General features: G+C 34.6%; 2 protein-coding genes across 2 annotated transcripts; one reads left to right on the top strand and one right to left on the bottom strand.

Annotated features, from left to right (window-relative positions):
* Positions 1-483: 483 nt before the first annotated feature.
* On the bottom strand, positions 484-7,145 carry LOC132545857 (brevican core protein-like). Its single transcript, XM_060209529.1, has 5 exons — positions 6,816-7,145; positions 3,628-3,718; positions 2,445-2,530; positions 2,022-2,109; positions 484-716 (listed from the first exon to the last, which is right to left on the bottom strand). Exons 1-5 carry the CDS (start codon positions 7,143-7,145, stop codon positions 484-486), a joined length of 828 nt encoding a protein of 275 aa, XP_060065512.1.
* Positions 7,146-10,555: 3,410 nt separating this feature from the next.
* LOC132545856 (uncharacterized) lies at positions 10,556-19,856 on the top strand. The gene is made up of 6 exons (XM_060209528.1): positions 10,556-10,598; positions 18,038-18,189; positions 18,401-18,497; positions 18,616-18,717; positions 19,055-19,156; positions 19,678-19,856. Exons 1-6 carry the CDS (start codon positions 10,556-10,558, stop codon positions 19,854-19,856), a joined length of 675 nt encoding a protein of 224 aa, XP_060065511.1.
* Positions 19,857-20,374: the final 518 nt, after the last annotated feature.

The following is a 20,374-nucleotide window of genomic DNA, read 5'->3' as shown; positions in this document are numbered from 1 at the left end:
ATTAATGATCTACAACAAGATTAATGATCTACAACAAGCATTAATGATCTACAACAAGATTAATGATCTACAACAAGATTAATGATCTACAACAAGATTAATGATCTACAACAGGATTAATGATCTACAACAAGATCAACAAGATTAATGATCTACAACAAGATTAATGATCTACAACAAGATTAATGATCTACAACAAGATTAATGATCTACAACAAGATTAATGATCTACAACAAGATTAATGATCTACAACAAGATTAATGATCTACAACAAGCATTAATGATCTACAACAAGATTAATGATCTACAACAAGATTAATGATCTACAACAAGCATTAATGATCTACAACAAGATTAATGATCTACAACAAGATTAATGATCTACAACAAGATCAACAAGATTAATGATCTACAACAAGATTAATGATCTACAACAAGATTAATGATCTACAACAAGATTAATGATCTACAACAAGCATTAATTACGGCAAAATTTTGTAATGAACTTCACACACGGCATGTGCGTAGTCATTACAACTGACGTCAATCCAGCTTAATTTTTCAGATGTTGTAGATTTCACGGCACAATTCTCACCCAAGTTGTTTGAAGGTTCACCTGATCTCCAGTCTGCATTAAGCACTTCATCCCCTGGACCCCACATCCATTTGCCCTCCTCATCCCTGTCGTTTGCCGCCAGCCAAAACTTAGTTATTTCTGTAAAGAAAATTACTACGAAACGTATTTGATATGACCTCTATTATTCTGTTGGGATTCTTGTCTCCCTTAATCAATGGAGTGTATTTAGTAAACACATTGTCTTTGCGTGCTTCCATCCTTTCCTTTACTACTAGTTAGTATACTAGATATCTCATAGATACCTGAAATGACGTGGTTCATATTCACACCATGGCATAACATTGCCAGGGTTTACACTTAATTGGATTTTGGTGGGCACTTGTTTTTGCCTAAAGGCTACATTTAGGCCATTAGCATCACTGACGAGTCCTAAAAGTAGGATGCAGTTCATTGTTTGCCTCTACTGTATCTAACTCTAAGATGATATTCAGTCGTGTATCTATTGTACAATCTTTGAGGATATGTCATTTGACCATTTTCCAGGAATGGGTGTATATCTATGTGGCCCCTCCTCACTTTATATGTACTTGTACTCAAGACAGCTATGATGATAATTTCAAGTAAGTTTTTCTCTTCTTAATTGAAATTGTTTCATGACGCTAGATGTCGAAACGGTACAAATTATTTTCTTTATCGACAACATCCGAGATATAAACCTTGTTTGTTGTGTTTAGATAATGGAAAAACCGACATAATCAAAATCAAATTTCAATATTAATAAATAATAATATTAATAAGGAGACTCGTGTTAAATTACACGTAGACCAGGGCTCAAAGAAGAGTAAACGTCAACCAACAGGCAAAACAGCTAACATCTAACACGTCCAGCTTCATAAAAAGATACCACCATGACAAACGTAAAACTTCCCCATAATTTTCAGAAATCTGCATCTTTTGAACCCCTTCGCCTTGAGTTGCTCTTTCATTTGACATGATGCACGAGGATCGTAATATTTGGAACAAGCCCTTGAATATCGAATTACCTGCGACATGTAAGCGCGTTAGATTAGGGATGCATGGATGTTGTTACTATCCAAAAACGGAAAATTCACGATAAGGAAATTGAAATCAGCTCAATGATAGATACCCTAATCAACAAAAGACACCATCTTATAATGAAATTTTACTAATATTAAATGCATTTTTTAGAAATAGATATCTTTTATTTCATATATTCACCCTCAATACGCTACTGTTGAGAAAGAACAGTTTGTTGAACTGAATATCATGATATGATATTTGATATATATTTATTTACATGTTGAATATCAGTGCCTACTAATAGCATCTTTATATGACCATAACGTTAAACAATAAGATAAGTAACTCGAGTAGCAAGGGGTAAACATGTTACGAATAAAAGACAAATACATGGACTCTTACCAAGTTGTTGCGTATAATTTGTGAGGAAATAATTCGCTCCGTCATCGTCTATTCTCACAAGTGTGGCATTTATCTTTCTACAAGCTGTCTGTACAAAACATAAATACGTTTATCTTTTTTATGCTTCGATATAAAAACATTGCATTGTTTGCACATTGGTAATATTTGGAATAATTGTAAATATTACTTCTTGGCCTAAAATATTCAATAGACATTTTACACTTTTTGTGTTATCAATAGATATTTGTACAATGGAACAGATTATGAAATTAAAAGGCGTGACAAATTATATGGGTACGTATAAGAACACCAATAAAACTGTCATTTCATCAAACATGCATTTCTAGCAATCATTACTTGCCACACATACATATTTGATGTCCCTGATAACATTGAGCTTTTTGGACATTTCAATTAAATTACCATGCTTGCGTCTCTGCTCTTTTTATCTCTAAGACAAAGATAACACTTCCGGTTGTAAGCAGTCCAGGAGTCATCAGGGCATACATCTGTAATATTACCACAATTAGCCATTCTAATCACTACAAATATTGGCAATATTTTTACAACTTAAAATTATTTTTGAGCTAAAATGATTTCTGGTATATTTATCAATACATCAATTTTTAACCATTTGTAATTTTTAATGAAATAAATAAATTAAAGGTGTTTGGCATGGATATATAGTTAATGATAACATTTCTTAGGCATTGAGTTCTCCCGTTTGTAACGACGTAGTAAACAGAGATGGAACTTCAACTGCACGTAAAGAAGTCACACTTCGAAATATTGATCAAAATACGCTTGTCGGCTTGACTTTACTACTAATGGAGACAAAGTCCTTCAGTTTGTTAAGAGATATTGTTCTGTATAGTGTGAAAAAATCAAAAGCTCCAACAAGGAAAAACAAAACAAAACTTTCATCTACCTGTCCTTTTTCCTTATTGACATAAAGAGTCGTTACTCACCAAGCCTTTCATATGTTTGTTCTACTTTTATTTTCACAGAAGAAACAGATTGAGATCTTTATAGCCATTCACTTTAGACCCTATGAAGACGGTCACTGATTCAGTTCCTTGATCGCGACAAACTGATTTATAAAATTCCTTCACTCTGCTTAGCTTCAAATGAACAGTATAACTTGTAAGCCTGATGTCAGTCTAATATAACCAGGTGGAGTGGAGTATGGTGATGCCAACACTCAACGCGAAATCGTAGCGCCCTCTAAGTGGCTCCGTCCTCCATGGACACCGTGTTCTTGTGTCTTTACAAGTAATAAGACTGAAATCCTGAGTGAAGTCAATCCAATCTTCTCCCCGAAGGAAGTGCAATTCACTTTCATGGGAAATAATGAATGATATTACCTTAGTTTTCTTGAACTTTCCACTCTAACGATATGTTTTGTATATCATGTTTGTTTTCTCTTCCAGAGACTTGCCTACGAGTTGTTTTACTTATTATAACGTAATGTTTTCAATATGAAGATACGTCAGTGTCTCTGTTATCTGCCGATAAAATATCAATCATGTCCTAAGTTACTGTCTGTGTGTTTTAATCCAGTTCAAAAACGAAAGTTATCAAACATACGAAAACGAAAAATATATACCTTGATCAATACAAATATGTCTGCCATCTTTGGTGCCGACGCACACTTGAGTTTCCGAACACTCTGGGTGTGAACAGTCAGCGCTTTCCATCTGAAAGTTGTAATCATTTTTAAAGACACAATTTCAATATCTCATTACAATGGTAAAAATTCATTCAGGCATTTAACTGTAGCGATGGGATATGTAAACCGCTGGAAAAGTTTATTTAGAAAACTTCATTGTGATTAAAATTGACTGTTTTTGAATACACTATTTTACAAGACTTGGTACATACAACAAAAGGTTTATTATTGTAGAAGATTTAAATTGATAATAATACTTTCTACACTTTCAAATGGTTTATTCGAATATATCAAGTTAAAACAGTGGAATATCATTCTTTGTCATCTGCCATTAAAAAGGGTTGGTTAAAAAAAGGGTGAAAAGAAAAACCTTTATGAGATATCATGGTCTGTGGTAACTGCCGTGAAAAATAAATGGATTTTCCGCTAATATCATTGAATTTTACATTAAAAAATTATAAAGTTATCATGCAATGAACAACATAGCTTATATTGGTAGGACAACATTGCCAGGAAATGGTTTCACGAAGTCATTTGAATAAGGTAGATGTCTATATCATCCCTTTTACAGTGAAACATATTATGCTACAGTGGTTTCAATACAGACTAATTCAATAATTTCCTTCATGCATGCACTAAGATAATCGACCTACTCACTCTCTTCCCTTTCTACGTTAGATAGCCGATAATTCATGTGGAAATGTCAAAAAGTTAGCTTTCTTTTAACTAAATTAAGAAATACTTTCAGACGCGTTCGTTTTTTTTTTTTTTTTTTTTTCTGTAACAAAGACAGAATCTGTTTTGATTGATAATCAAGGAAACAAAATAGAATGAGACATGCAACTAGGTTGATAATGTTACTTTTGTTATGTATTATACAGAAGTGGGATCACACAACTTTACACGATGTGCGATGTGGTTGATATAGATTTAGTAATGACTTATAGATACGTGTACATTTGGGATAAGGCTTATTTGTTTTCTGAATATATAAGAGAACAACTAAGTCTATTTCCTTAATTAATCTTTTAGTATTAAACAATATTTTATTCAATAATCAGCAATTTGACAGATACAGATAAGTTTATGGGATGGGAAAACAAATATTAATTCCTTTCCCATGTTCATACAAAGGCAAATATAAATCTTTGGAACTGGAACACCTAACATCAACATTAAATGAAAAAGTAATATTTACACATAACAACAACACATGTAAGCAAACGCACATGTGGTGAATAGAATAACAACATGCAATTTCTAACATAAGTAGTGACGCCTTAAATTATTAATCTGTAAAAAAAGGTTACCTTTTAGAGGTACTTATAAATGTTGTTTGAGATTACTGCATTTGAGCCTCAATCTTGTATGTAAAATTTAAAGGTTTCTTCTTCCAATATTAAAATATTGAGGGATCATTACATTGTCTTTTTGTAAAAAGTCTTTAATTATCCTGACAGATGGATTTTCGCGAACATCGATTGGTAACATATTCAATAAATTTACTGAAGAATTTAAATATGATGCTTTACCAAACTGAGTCATTCATTTAATCAAAAGTAAGTTATTTGGATTTCTAGTATCATGCCTATGGTATCTGATAGCTTACTTGGAACTAGATTTGACAGACAAGATGGAGTTTTCTTTTCTTTTAATATATAGGTTGGACACATGTAGATCTATCAGATACAGAATAGTTATATACACCCGCACTTTAAAGTGTTTAGTTTACAAAGTGCCACACGTGGCCAGCCTTAATGTATGGACACATAGTATATATACATTGACGTCTCATTTTGTCTCGGCAATAAATCGTCTGATATATCATACCATCAGAAAGGAAATGCAATTTTCATTACTTCTGTATTACTCTAATATATATATATATTTGTCATTTTGTAAGCAAAAATTATATACTCAGTTATATCGGATCCGAACCTGTCACATATATACCCGTATACATTGTCACTCTCTGCGGTGTGAAGCTATATATGATAGGGCGACTTGATACCAGGTCCAGTATTATTTCGAAAACCGTCGAATTTAAAAATAACTTTTATCATTGATTAATTTTAGTGTTGTTAGTGATCGCTGTTTAGTTATATAACTTCAGGAATTTACCATTTAATTTTAAGTCCGTAACCAACCACTTTTACCAAATCGCACATAATAATGCAATCCTAACGCACTATCGTACATGTACATATTAGCGCACATAAATAATCTCTCTCTCTCTCTCTCTTTCTATCTCTCTTGTTTCTGCCTTTGTTTTACCTCTTTCGCTTGTCATCAATTCTTTTCTATTTTTGAATAATTCTAGCTTTTGAATCTATATCTTTTTGACAACGCTTGTATCTTTTGTTTGCGTGCGTTTTCTGTGGAATGTGTGAGGGTGTCCGTGCGTGTATTAATATCTATTGTAAACACTGATTGTCAATCTATGAAACATGACACGTTGCTTTAATATATACTGTGTACAGGTGAGCATAAGAGGGGAGAGTGATCGTTTTCTTTTATGTATTACACTGCGAATCGTTTGGAAAGTAAAACAAATGCATACATGAGTTTTGTGTTCAGTTTCCTGACCCAGACAAATCCAAGTCGACTCTTTTTAAACGATGAAGTTTGTTTTAGCATTGTTCATACATACCAACAAAAGGTTTCGGGAATAAGATGGGCAATGATTGTGTTTATTTATGCATATTATATCAAATAATAAAAATCATGGATTATTTCTGAGACGGAGATATTACAAAACACAAAATGAATATCATTGAAAAAGATGGGACATGTTCAAATGGTTTATGCTTGTAGACAGAAAACAACACTTGTTATCGACTTAGATATAAAAGACGGTTTATGTCAGTAGACAGAAAACAACACTTGTTATCGACGTAGCCATAATAGATGGTTGGTTTCAGTAGACAGAAAACAACACTTGCTGTTTTAAGTAGCATGATTTGTCAGTAACATTAGTAGATAGGAAAATCATAGAATAAATGTTGTAGGTATCAATGTTGTTAGTATTACATACATGAAACATTGTATAGAAATATAAGATATAAGATTTTTACCAATACTATTTGATATAAGAGATGATACCATAAAAAATTGACATGACTCGCCTGTATCGATGGTATATCCTGAAGTGACGTCATGCTTCCCTTTACCGCAATCTTCATCATGAGGTCACATGATAACTGTTCCCTGTTATGGTGAATTTTCTCACACAATTTGTATCTTTTGCATACTTTGATGCACTGCAGCACTCCAATGGTCTCTAAGTGCATAAAGGACTTGTAGTACCTGTTTGTGTCCAGGTCATCGTGATTGATAACGGCACATCGACCATGCCCATCAACGGACTGAAACGTTTTGAGGATAACTGTTAATGTCAGTATTAGATGATCAAGTTTAAAACAGGTCATGCCTGAGCCACATGCATTTCTCCTCATTATTTTGTCACTAATCCTTACATTTGTACAACAAACTGTTTTAAAATATATCCAACTTGTCTATTCATGTGTTGCGTGTTGTATTAGATATATATGTGTTGTTCATTCATGGCGTGGAAATCATCAATTCATTTCTTAAACAATTCGAAGGCTGAATTTTTTAAAACTCAAAAGTATAGAAGACAGTTGCTTTCTAGGACAAGATATAAATCACCAGACGTTTTCATCAAAAATAAAAGGAGCTCTGAAGCCGAAAGCATGCACAAGCGGTGGCTGATATGTTCATCTGTATGTGTATGTGTAGGCAGATCTCCTTCACGAAAATAACTAGTATTGTCAACGAAGGATACATTTAGAACTTCTAACAAGAGATTACATTTCCAGAAAAACGTAATGTATTGACTTCAGCCATGCGTTAAAATTTACTTAAGTAATTAAATGCACCACCTTTAACTGATGGTCATGCCTCACACGTTCAGGTGAACCAGTCAACCGAATATACAGACAATTAGAATCACGACATACCATAATAAATCCTATAAGGGAACCGCTATACTATAACATACACATTACAGGTTGGAATGAATTTGCTGGTGTCTTCTATTCCTTTTAAGACCCCTATTGCAACACTTGGGATCGTGATGTTTTCCTTTCTTTCTATCGAGCTTCTTGCAATATGAAATATGACACTTCATTGAATGCAAAGGTTCAAATAACTTCAGTTGCTATATATAGAGGTTTCCAAAGCCTGTCAGCATGCTGTTTTCTTCACTTTTCTTAACCCTATTGTTATAAAAGAATGCAATATGACATTTTTGAAGATTACCCGTCAATGTATTAGGGTCAATGAACCAGAAGACGCTAATCCTTAAGGAACACTTGGTGCAAATTTTTGCCCTGGTCATAAATTCATAGATTCTGTTCACTTGTTTGGAACGGAACAAATGACAATAGTCGATATTTCACTTAACCCTTCAGTAAAGGGCAGTTAGAAAAGCTGTCGTATCCCTACTGCTGATGAAGGTGGCGTCAAGGTAGTTTTTTTATGTTATCGAGGGTTGATACAGCCCTATTTTTACTACTCAACATAATCCAAAACAGTAACAGAAAGAAATATACTGATAGAATAAAAATAAAACGGAATAAAATATAAAAATGGCATGGATATTAGTAATTTGTATGATGAAAATGTACCAATCAATGTGATGTCATAACTAGATAAGGTTTGTACCGGGGGTGCATTGACTTCAGTGCCAAGTTAACTGTTTTGTTATAAGAAAATGTTTATCAGATTCCGGTTTTAACCTAATGTCATAAATGACGCAGAGTAGTTGACTTTGGCTCCTAGTTTTTATGATATGTCAATACCATCTCCGACTAACGTTTGAAATATCTCAAAAATTGATTCTATTCTTGAATATTTTTTATGACAGATCAGACACTGAATTGTTTTATGAATAAATATTCAACATTTTTTTGTTAAATTCCAAGGTATGCTGTTAAAAACAACCAGGAAAACATTCTAAAAATCACTATTTTCATTTCAATCTTATATATAAAAACATAATTAAATATGACACCTTACTATGAAATTATAAGATTCTCTTTCTAGGTTTCCACACTACGGATCTTAGCATCAGAGGCAAGTTTTAGAAGGATGTTTTATCATTTGGCATATACTTTATTGAATATTAGTAAAAATATGGTATTCACTTGTGTGCAAATCCATGGGTGTGTTTGAAGGAAGGGATTCTATATGAATAATTGGAATGGTAAAAATTGTCGGATGCTTTGGGATACAATCCTTGTCTCTTATTTGATAGATCCGTGCAATCGCTTCTGGTAACATCCAAACACACACAAAAAACCCCTTGATGTCGGACTAATGTTTGTACGGTAGATTTATTTCTGGGAGAATATGTTCTTTTTACATAATTCATGAAAATCTCTTTCGCATTAAAGTATCTTTAATGAACTTACGCAGTGTTTTAATGGTTATTTCTATCTAATAAAAATACGAACTTACAACTCGTCATATTTTTTCGCGCCATCATTGTGTCGCCCACGGAAATATGGATAAGAAAATTAACACTCTTTGGTGCAGGTTTAAAGATTAAGTGTTTTACTACATATCTCGTGATAATTGTGTCCTGTCAAACAGAATTCATTAAGCATGATGCATTGGTTCTCATGGTTCAACGATTATTCGACTGTAAACATGTACTACAACATAATATAATGATTTTGTAACGAACTCTGAGATACTTAACTCCAGTTATATATGAGACATAATTATCTTCTGTCATGTTCACAAGTGTTTCTATTTTCTTTTTACGCTATTGATTAATGTTCTAAGCTGGCTTTGCATTGTAAGTTTTACAAGCGCCAATAAAATGTATTATTATGTGTTACTTATATGAATCTACTTTCTGGCCTGGAGGTGACAATACTGACGTAGTTTAGTTATGATAGGGTTACGTAGTGCTTAGGAGGTGACAAACATCGACGTAGGGTCCAAACTAAGAACTATTCAAAATTGAGTTATTTCTTAAATCCGGGAAACAAATGAAAAATATGTATCTAAACTGCAAAATTCACTCCTATATAGATATATTTAGCTTTAAAGTGCTGATGATTTCTTTGTCGTATGTTTAGTCTAATTTCATTGGATATCCCAAGTTTGTCGTTTTACCTAACAGATACGGTTTGATTTGGTACAAATAAATCAACAAAAGATATTATTTGATAGGTAAGAAAAGAATTCATGTCATCAATATCACCTTATCGATTAAGATATTTATTTGCTCGATCATAATTAGTATAGTTAAAATAAGATAAGAGTTTTCTTATACAAACATTTCTTAAAAGTCTTAAATTTTAGTTCAACACTAACAGCGCAGTGATCACTACAGGGTAGGGATGTATTATAACAAATGTTTACGTTGCTATTAATTAGCACATCTCATGATGTTGAGGATGAAGGATTAACTCTAGTAGGTTCAGATAGGTTATGTTATAATTCATATTTCAAGTCTGTGAAGATGAGGAACAGTATTCTTATCCTACATGTCTTGATTAATGCTTTCCATATAAATTACCTCACTTTGTCATTTACTAATATTGTCAATATCATTATCAATTAAGTCCCAGTAATTAACGCGCGAATTTGGGGGTCTGTATATACAGCTAAGTAGAACGGGTTTATTTAATGTGGTTACATCACTCCAAAGTAAAGCAAAATCATCAGTCTCAAGATTATTTTTTATACAATTCTCAGTATCAATCAATACAGAAGATATTAATATAACATCATCAATGGACATGCTTCAATTATTTTAGGACCTGGATTCGTTTGAATGTCATTCCATAACATCAATTAGAAGATTATCATTAAGATATAGTGATTCGTCATGGGAGATGACTTCAGAGAGTTACCAGGGATAGTAATAAGGAGTAAGAAATCAGTCACTGCTCCCTCAATACCAGGATAAATGTAAAATAAGAATATTTGATGAGATAGAGCACATTAACTGACCTATGTAGTCCTATCAGGGAACACTCGATAGGGTAGCATCATTAGATATTTTGAACATGATTGACGTGTACAACTAGTTATATTCTGAAAACTGGTTATCATATTGTAATAGATACATGTTGATATGACCACGCTAGTCTGTCGTGTATAACCTAGTTGTAATAGATACATGTTGATATGACCACGCTAGTCTATCGTGTATAACCTAGTTGTAATAGATACATGTTGATATGACCACGCTAGTCTATCGTATATAACCTAGTTGCAATAGATACATGTGGATATGACCACTGTAGTCTCTCGTGTATAACTTTGTTGTAATAGATACATGTTGATATGACCACGCTAGTCTGTCGTGTATAACCTAGTTGTAATAGATACATGTTGATATGACCACGCTAGTCTGTCGTGTATAACCTAGTTGTAATAGATACATGTTGATATGACCACGTTAGTCTCTCGTGTATAACTTAGTTGTAATAGATACATGTTGATATGACCACTGTAGTCTCTCGTGTATAACCTATTAGATATATATGACCACGCTAGTCTCTACATGTGTATAACCTAGTTGTAATAGATACATGTTGATATGACCACGCTAGTCTCTCGTGTATAACTTTGTTGTAATAGATACATGTTGATATGACCACGCTAGTCTCTCGTGTATAACCTTAATTGTAATAGATACATACATGTTGATATGACCACGCTTCGTGTATAACCTAGTTGTAATAGATACATGTTGATATGACCACGCTAGTCTGTCGTGTATAACCTAGTTGTAATAGATACATGTTGATATGACCACTGTAGTCTCTCGTGTATAACTTTGTTGTAATAGATACATGTTGATATGACCACGTTAGTCTCTCGTGTATAACCTAGTTGTAATAGATACATGTGGATATGACCACTGTAGTCTCTCGTGTATAACTTTGTTGTAATAGATACATGTTGATATGACCACGCTAGTCTGTCGGTTATAACCTAGTTGTAATAGATACATGTTGATACGACCACGCTAGTCTCTCGTGTATAACTTTGTTGTAATAGATACATGTTGATATGACCACGTTAGTCTCTCGTGTATAACTTTGTTGTAATAGATACATGTTGATATGACCACGCTAGTCTCTCGTGTATAACCTAGTTGTAATAATATGACCACGCTAGTCTCTCGTATAACTAATAGATACATGTTGATATGACCACGTTAGTCTCTCGTGTATAACTTTGTTGTAATAGATACATGTTGATATGACCACGCTAGTCTGTCGTGTATAACCTAGTTGTAATAGATACATGTTGATATGACCACGTTGTAATAGATACATAGTCTCTCGTGTATAACCTTGTTGTAATAGATACATGTTGATATGACCACGTAGTCTCTCGTGTATAACGTTGTAATAGATACATGTTGATATGACCACGCTAGTCTCTCGTGTATAACCTAGTTGTTGATATGACCACGCTAGTCTCTCGTGTATAACCTAGTTGTAATAGATACATGTTGATATGACCACGCTAGTCTGTTGATATGACCACGCTAGTCTCTCGTGTATAACTTTGTTGTAATAGATACATGTTGATATGACCACGTCTAGTGTATAACCTAGTTGTAATAGATCATGTGTATAACCTAGTTGTAATAGATACATGTTGATATGACCACGCTAGTCTCTCGTGTATAACCTAGTTGTAATAGATACATGTTGATATGACCACGTTAGTCTCTCGTGTATAACTTTGTTGTAATAGATACATGTTGATATGACCACGCTAGTCTGTCGTGTATAACCTAGTTGTAATAGATACATGTTGATATGACCACGCTAGTCTAGTCTGTCGTGTATAACTTAGTCTCTCGTTGTAATAGATACATGTTGATATGACCACGCTAGTCTCTCGTGTATAACCTAGTTGTAATAGATACATGTTGATATGACCACGCTAGTCTCTCGTGTATAACCTAGTTGTAATAGATACATGTTGATATGACCACGCTAGTCTGTCGTGTATAACCTAGTTGTAATAGATACATGTTGATATGACCACGTTAGTCTCTCGTGTATAACTTTGTTGTAATAGATACATGTTGATATGACCACGCTAGTCTCTCGTGTATAACCTAGTTGTAATAGATACATGTTGATATGACCACGCTAGTCTCTCGTGTATAACATTGTTGTAATAGATACATGTTGATATGACCACGCTAGTCTGTCGTGTATAACCTAGTTGTAATAGATACATGTTGATATGACCACGCTAGTCTCTCGTGTATAACCTTGTTGTAATAGATACATGTTGATATGACCACGCTAGTCTCTCGTGTATAACCTAGTTGTAATAGATACATGTTGATATGACCACGCTAGTCTCTCGTGTATAACTTTGTTGTAATAGATACATGTTGATATGACCACGCTAGTCTCTCGTGTATAACCTAGTTGTAATAGATACATGTTGATATGACCACGCTAGTCTCTCGTGTATAACCTAGTTGTAATAGATACATGTTGATATGACCACGTTAGTCTCTCGTGTATAACTTTGTTGTAATAGATACATGTTGATATGACCACGCTAGTCTCTCGTGTATAACCTAGTTGTAATAGATACATGTTGATATGACCACGCTAGTCTCTCGTGTATAACCTAGTTGTAATAGATACATGTTGATATGACCACGCTAGTCTCTCGTGTATAACCTAGTTGTAGATACATGTGGATATGACCACGTAGTCTCTCGTGTATAACTTTGTTGTAATAGATACATGTTGATATGACCACGCTAGTCTGTCGTGTATAACCTAGTTGTAATAGATACATGTTGATATGACCACGCTAGTCTCTCGTGTATAACCTAGTTGTAATAGATACATGTTGATACGACCACGCTAGTCTCTCGTGTATAACTTTGTTGTAATAGATACATGTTGATATGACCACGCTAGTCTCTCGTGTATAACCTAGTTGTAATAGATACATGTTGATATGACCACGCTAGTCTCTCGTGTATAACATTGTTGTAATAGATACATGTTGATATGACCACGCTAGTCTGTCGTGTATAACCTAGTTGTAATAGATACATGTTGATATGACCACGCTAGTCTGTCTCTCGTGTATAACATTGTTGTAATAGATACATGTTGATATGACCACTGTAGTCTCTCGTGTATAACTTTGTTGTAATAGATACATGTTGATATGACCACGCTAGTCTCTCGTGTATAACCTAGTTGTAATAGATACATGTTGATATGACCACGCTAGTCTCTCGTGTATAACATTGTTGTAATAGATACATGTTGATATGACCACGCTTGTCTGTCGGTTATAACCTAGTTGTAATAGATACATGTTGATACGACCACGCTAGTCTCTCGTGTATAACTTTGTTGTAATAGATACATGTTGATATGACCACGTTAGTCTCTCGTGTATAACTTTATTGTAATAGATACATGTTGATATGACCACGCTAGTCTGTCGTGTAAAACCTAGTTGTAATAGATACATGTTGAGCTAGTCTCTCGTGTATAACATTGTTGTAATAGATACATGTTGATATGACCAAGTTAGTCTCTCGTGTATAACCTAGTTGTAATAGATACATGTTGATATGACCACGCTAGTCTCTCGTGTATAACCTTGTTGTAATAGATACATGTTGATATGACCACGCTAGTCTCTCGTGTATAACCTAGTTGTAATAGATACATGTTGATATGACCACGCTAGTCTCTCGTGTATAACCTAGTTGTAATAGATACATGTTGATATGACCACGCTAGTCTCTCGTGTATAACCTAGTTGTAATAGATACATGTTGATATGACCACGCTAGTCTCTCGTGTATAACCTAGTTGTAATAGATACATGTTGATATGACCACGCTAGTCTGTCGTGTATAACCTAGTTGTAATAGATACATGTTGATATGACCACGTTAGTCTCTCGTGTATAACTTTGTTGTAATAGATACATGTTGATATGACCAAGTTAGTCTCTCGTGTATAACCTAGTTGTAATAGATACATGTTGATATGACCACGCTAGTCTCTCGTGTATAACATTGTTGTAATAGATACATGTTGATATGACCACGCTAGTCTCTCGTGTATAACCTAGTTGTAATAGATACATGTTGATATGACCACGCTAGTCTATCGCGTATAACCTAGTATAACCTAGTTGTAATAGATACATGTTGATATGACCACGTTAGTCTCTCGTGTATAACTTTGTTGTAATAGATACATGTTGATATGACCACGCTAGTCTGTCGTGTATAACCTAGTTGTAATAGATACATGTTGATATGACCACGCTAGTCTGTCGTGTATAACCTAGTTGTAATAGATACATGTTGATATGACCACGCTAGTCTATCGTGTATAACCTAGTTGTAATAGATACATGTGGATATGACCACTGTAGTCTCTCGTGTATAACTTTGTTGTAATAGATACATGTTGATATGACCACGCTAGTCTGTCGTGTATAACCTAGTTGTAATAGATACATGTTGATATGACCACGCTAGTCTCTCGTGTATAACCTAGTTTTAATAGATACATGTTGATATGACCACGCTAGTCTATCGTATATAACCTAGTTGCAATAGATACTGATAATACATGTTGATATGACCACGCTAGTCTCTCGTGTATAACCTAGTTGTAATAGATACATGTTGATATGACCCCTGCTAGCTAGTCTGTCTCTCGTGTATAACCCACGCTCATTGTTGTAATAGATACATGTTGATATGACCACGTTAGTCTCTCGTGTATAACTTTGTTGTAATAGATACATGTTGATATGACCACGCTAGTCTGTCGTGTATAACCTAGTTGTAATAGATACATGTTGATATGACCACTGTAGTCTCTCGTGTATAACTTTGTTGTAATAGATACATGTTGATATGACCACGCTAGTCTCTCGTGTATAACCTAGTTGTAATAGATACATGTTGATATGACCACGCTAGTCTGTCGTGTATAACCTAGTTGTAATAGATACATGTTGATATGACCACGCTAGTCTCTCGTGTATAACCTAGTTGTAATAGATACATGTATATGACCACGCTAGTCTCTCGTTGTAACCTAGTTGTAATAGATACATGTTGATATGACCACGTTAGTCTCTCGTGTATAACTTTGTTGTAATAGATACATGTTGATATGACCACGCTAGTCTGTCGTGTATAACCTAGTTGTAATAGATACATGTTGATATGACCACGTTAGTCTCTCGTGTATAACTTTGTTGTAATAGATACATGTTGATATGACCACGCTAGTCTCTCGTGTATAACCTAGTTTTAATAGATACATGTTGATATGACCACGCTAGTCTATCGTATATAACCTAGTTGCAATAGATACATGTGGATATGACCACGCTAGTCTCTCATGTATAACATTGTTGTAATAGATACATTTTGATATGACCACGCTAGTCTCTCGTGTATAACCTAGTTGTAATAGATACATGTTGATATGACCACGTTAGTCTCTCGTGTATAACTTTGTTGTAATAGATACATGTTGATATGACCACGCTAGTCTCTCGTGTATACTAGTTGTAATAGATACATGTTGATATGACCACGCTAGTCTCTCGTGTATAACCTAGTTGTAATAGATACATGTTGATATGACCACGCTAGTCTCTCGTGTATAACTTTGTTGTAATAGATACATGTTGATATGACCACGCTAGTCTGTCGTGTATAACCTAGTTGTAATAGATACATGTTGATATGACCACTAGTCTAGTCTCTCATGTGTATAACTTTGTTGTAATAGATACATGTTGATATGACCACGCTAGTCTCTCGTGTATAACCTAGTTGTAATAGATACATGTTGATATGACCACGCTAGTCTCTCGTGTATAACCTAGTTGTAATAGATACATGTTGATAACCACGCTAGTCTGTTGTAATAGATACATGTTGATATGACCACGCTAGTCTAGTTGTAATCGTGTATAACTCTCGTGTTGTAATAGATACATGTTGATATGACCACGCTAGTCTCTCGTGTATAACCTAGTTGTAATAGATACATGTTGATATGACCACTGTAGTCTCTCGTGTATAACTTTGTTGTAATAGATACATGTTGATATGACCACGTTAGTCTCTCGTGTATAACCTAGTTGTAATAGATACATGTTGATATGACCACGCTAGTCTCTCGTGTATAACTTTGTTGTAATAGATACATGTTGATATGACCACGTTAGTCTCTCGTGTATAACTTTGTTGTAATAGATACATGTTGATATGACCACGCTAGTCTGTCGTGTATAACCTAGTTGTAATAGATACATGTTGATATGACCACGCTAGTCTGTCGGTTATAACCTAGTTGTAATAGATACATGTTGATATGACCAAGCTAGTCTATCGTGTATAACCTAGTTGTAATAGATACATGTTGATATGACCACGTTAGTCTCTCGTGTATAACTTTGTTGTAATAGATACATGTTGATATGACCACGCTAGTCTGTCGTGTATAACCTAGTTGTAATAGATACATGTTGATATGACCACGCTAGTCTCTCGTGTATAACCTAGTTGTAATAGATACATGTTGATATGACCACGCTAGTCTCTCGTGTATAACATGTTGATATGACCACGTTCTGTCGTGTATAACCTAATAGATACATGTTGATATGACCACGTAGTCTCTCGTGTATAACTAGACCACGCTAGTCTCTCGTGTATAACCTAAATCAGATAATGTTTAATAGAATACGCGATAACCTCTCACCTGTATAACCTAGTTGTAATAGATACATGTTGATAAAAAATGTTTAGCTGTGTTGTGCTGGAAACAACTGATAATAGGCTGGAAGTATTTCGATCTCATTAATACCAAATAAAAATGCTACTTTGCTTTTTTTCTAGGAATGTAATGTATCACGGAAAAAGTAGTTTTCGCAGTAAATGATACGATATAGACGATTCATGGAAATGTCAATAAACTTGAACAGGCTTTCAATATCCCTCAAGTCGTTGACTAAAATGTTATAGTAAGTTACTTTAAAACAGCACTGTAAGAGAAAGAATGTAGTGTATCAGTTATCCAAATTACAAATTCTGTACGTGAAATTGATGATGTACATGAACACTAATGCATATACCAAACATTTATACATACAACACATTTTTATAATTTACAAACAAATATCAACAAATATATTTGAAAACAGAAAAGATAAATAACTTGTGTTATAGAGGCTGCCAGGCATCATCATCTACACCAGATAACCCTTCAAAACATTCTACATCAATTTGGAGATTATTTTAAACTAACAGGCCCGGATGTCCAAACTCCAAGCGACACTGATTTACGCCTTTCACGAAACAACTTCGAACAGAATTCTAACGATCACAATAAGATACCCAAACCTATTAAACCGGTAGAGGATACGTTATTGCATCAAGTAAACGATTATTTCAAAGGCAGAGCACTAGATAAGTCAGTCCCTACAGCGGACGGAGGCCTTCTTCACCAGGTCGGGGACTTTTTCAAAGGAAAGAAATCTTTGCACTCAGGTAATATTTGAGAACAAAATTGTTCAAATATATGACTTCACTTTCGAATACTTAAACACATACATTACAATCTGCCGAACGAAATCTTCTTTAGTGAACGAAAATGTTAAATTTTAAGGCAAGGTATTACGAGGTGAGAACGACCCTGTACCTACATCAGATGGAAGTCTTCTTCACCAGGTCGGCGACTTTTTCAAAGGAAAGAAATCTTTGCACTCAGGTAATATTTGAGAACAAAATTGGTCAAATATGTTCATTTTCTTTCGAATATTTAAACACATACATTACAATTTGCAGAACCAAATCTTCTTTAGTGAACGAAACTGTTGATTTTTAAGGCAAGGCATTACGAGGTGAGAATAACCCTGTACCAACATCAGATGGAAGTCTTCTTCACCAGGTCGGCGACTTTTTCAAAGGAAAGAAATCTTTGCACTCAGGTAATATTTGAGAACAAAATTGTTCAAATGTATGAATTTTCTTTCGCATACTTGAACACATTCATTACAATTTGCAGAACCAAATCTTCTTTAATTAACGAAACTGTTAAATTTTAAGGCAAGGCATTACGAAGTGAGAACGACCCTGTACCTACATCAGATGGAAGTCTTCTTCACCAGGTCGGCGACTTTTTCAAAGGAAAGAAATCTTTGCACTCAGGTAATATTTGAGAACAAAATTGTTCAAATATATGAATTCACTTTCGAATACTTAAACACATACATTAAATTTGCCGAACGAAATCTTCTTTAACGAATAAAATTGTTATATTTTTAGGCAAGGCATTACGAGGTGAGAACGACCCTGTACCTACATCAGATGGAAGTCTTCTTCACCAGGTCGGCGACTTTTTCAAAGGGAAGAAATCAGTTATTGCAGGTACTGTAATTTATCTTCCATCCACCTTATTGAAATGTCTCGATATTGCTTTAAGTTTATGCTTTAACTTATAGTTGAGCATTTCCTTTAGTTTTGAACTATAGTCGTTTTTCACATCTACTGTTCCCTGACTATTTAAGGTTGTGCTCCCATAGACTGGTGTCATTTGGTCAGTTAATGCTGAAGAGGTAGCAGTCTAAAGTAAACAAGGAAAGTGACTTTTGCAAAATGGATAAAATAGCTGATTCAATAGTTACGTAAGAAATGGCTAGCACCTAAGGATATCCAACACTAGGAAATAATGCCATATATGCCACAGTGAAAAGGTGGGTGGCGGAATTTAAAAGTGGCAGACAAAGCCTTGGGAATGACGCCCGTCCTGGAAAACCAGTCATTTTTGCAACTCAAGAAAATTGGTCAATAAAATCCAATGTAATATTATGGATGACAGAAGAGGTACAGAGATATATTTAGCCACTACAGTTGGGGACATGAAAGAGTACATTTTGTTATTTCGGAAGATCTTGCAATGAGAAAGTTCTCAGCCCATTGGGTACCAAGACTTTATCCACAGGCCAAACAACACAAAAAACAGTGTAAACCATGTATGCAACCTGGTTCACCCCCGTCAAAGGCAAAGACGTTCCATCAGCTTGGAATGTTAAGGCCTTGGTTTTCGGAGATGCTGATTATATTCTGATGGCAGATTGACTGCAAACGGGATAAACAATCAATGACACATATTATGCATCACTTCTGAGGCAGAGAAAACATTAAAAGTCAAGCACCGTGGAAAACTCAGTAGTGTGTTGTTCCACCAGAACAAAGCCCCTGGTTCACATGTCTGTCATTGCCATGACTGCCATTATCGATTATGGTTTTAAATTCATTGAGCATCCGCTTTGTTGGTCTGGTCTCGTTCCATCAGACTTTCATCTATTTCCAAAACCCACTTTCGGTCAGATTATAACGTCATACATGCAGTGGAGGACTCTCTGAACGGACAAGAAAGCGAACGACTTCTTTAAAAGTGGCATCGGGCCCCTGAAACATCGCTGACATAAGTGTATAGATACTGAAAGGGATTATGATAAAAAATAATACAATATGTCCGCCAATCGTCAAATCATTACATATGAGTCTCACAACATCTCAATCAGCTCTCGTATATATTTCATGCTTACAAACTGTAGGAAGTGAGATATGTAGTGGCATAAG

The sequence above is a fragment of the Ylistrum balloti genome, unplaced genomic scaffold (genome assembly GCF_031769215.1).
Source record: "Ylistrum balloti isolate Yb309-2 unplaced genomic scaffold, AGI_CSIRO_Ybal_v1 Utg369858, whole genome shotgun sequence".
Taxonomy (NCBI): Eukaryota; Metazoa; Mollusca; class Bivalvia; order Pectinida; family Pectinidae; genus Ylistrum; species Ylistrum balloti.
Note: the sequence above shows the minus strand (reverse complement) of the source record. Positions and strands in the feature narration are given on the sequence as shown.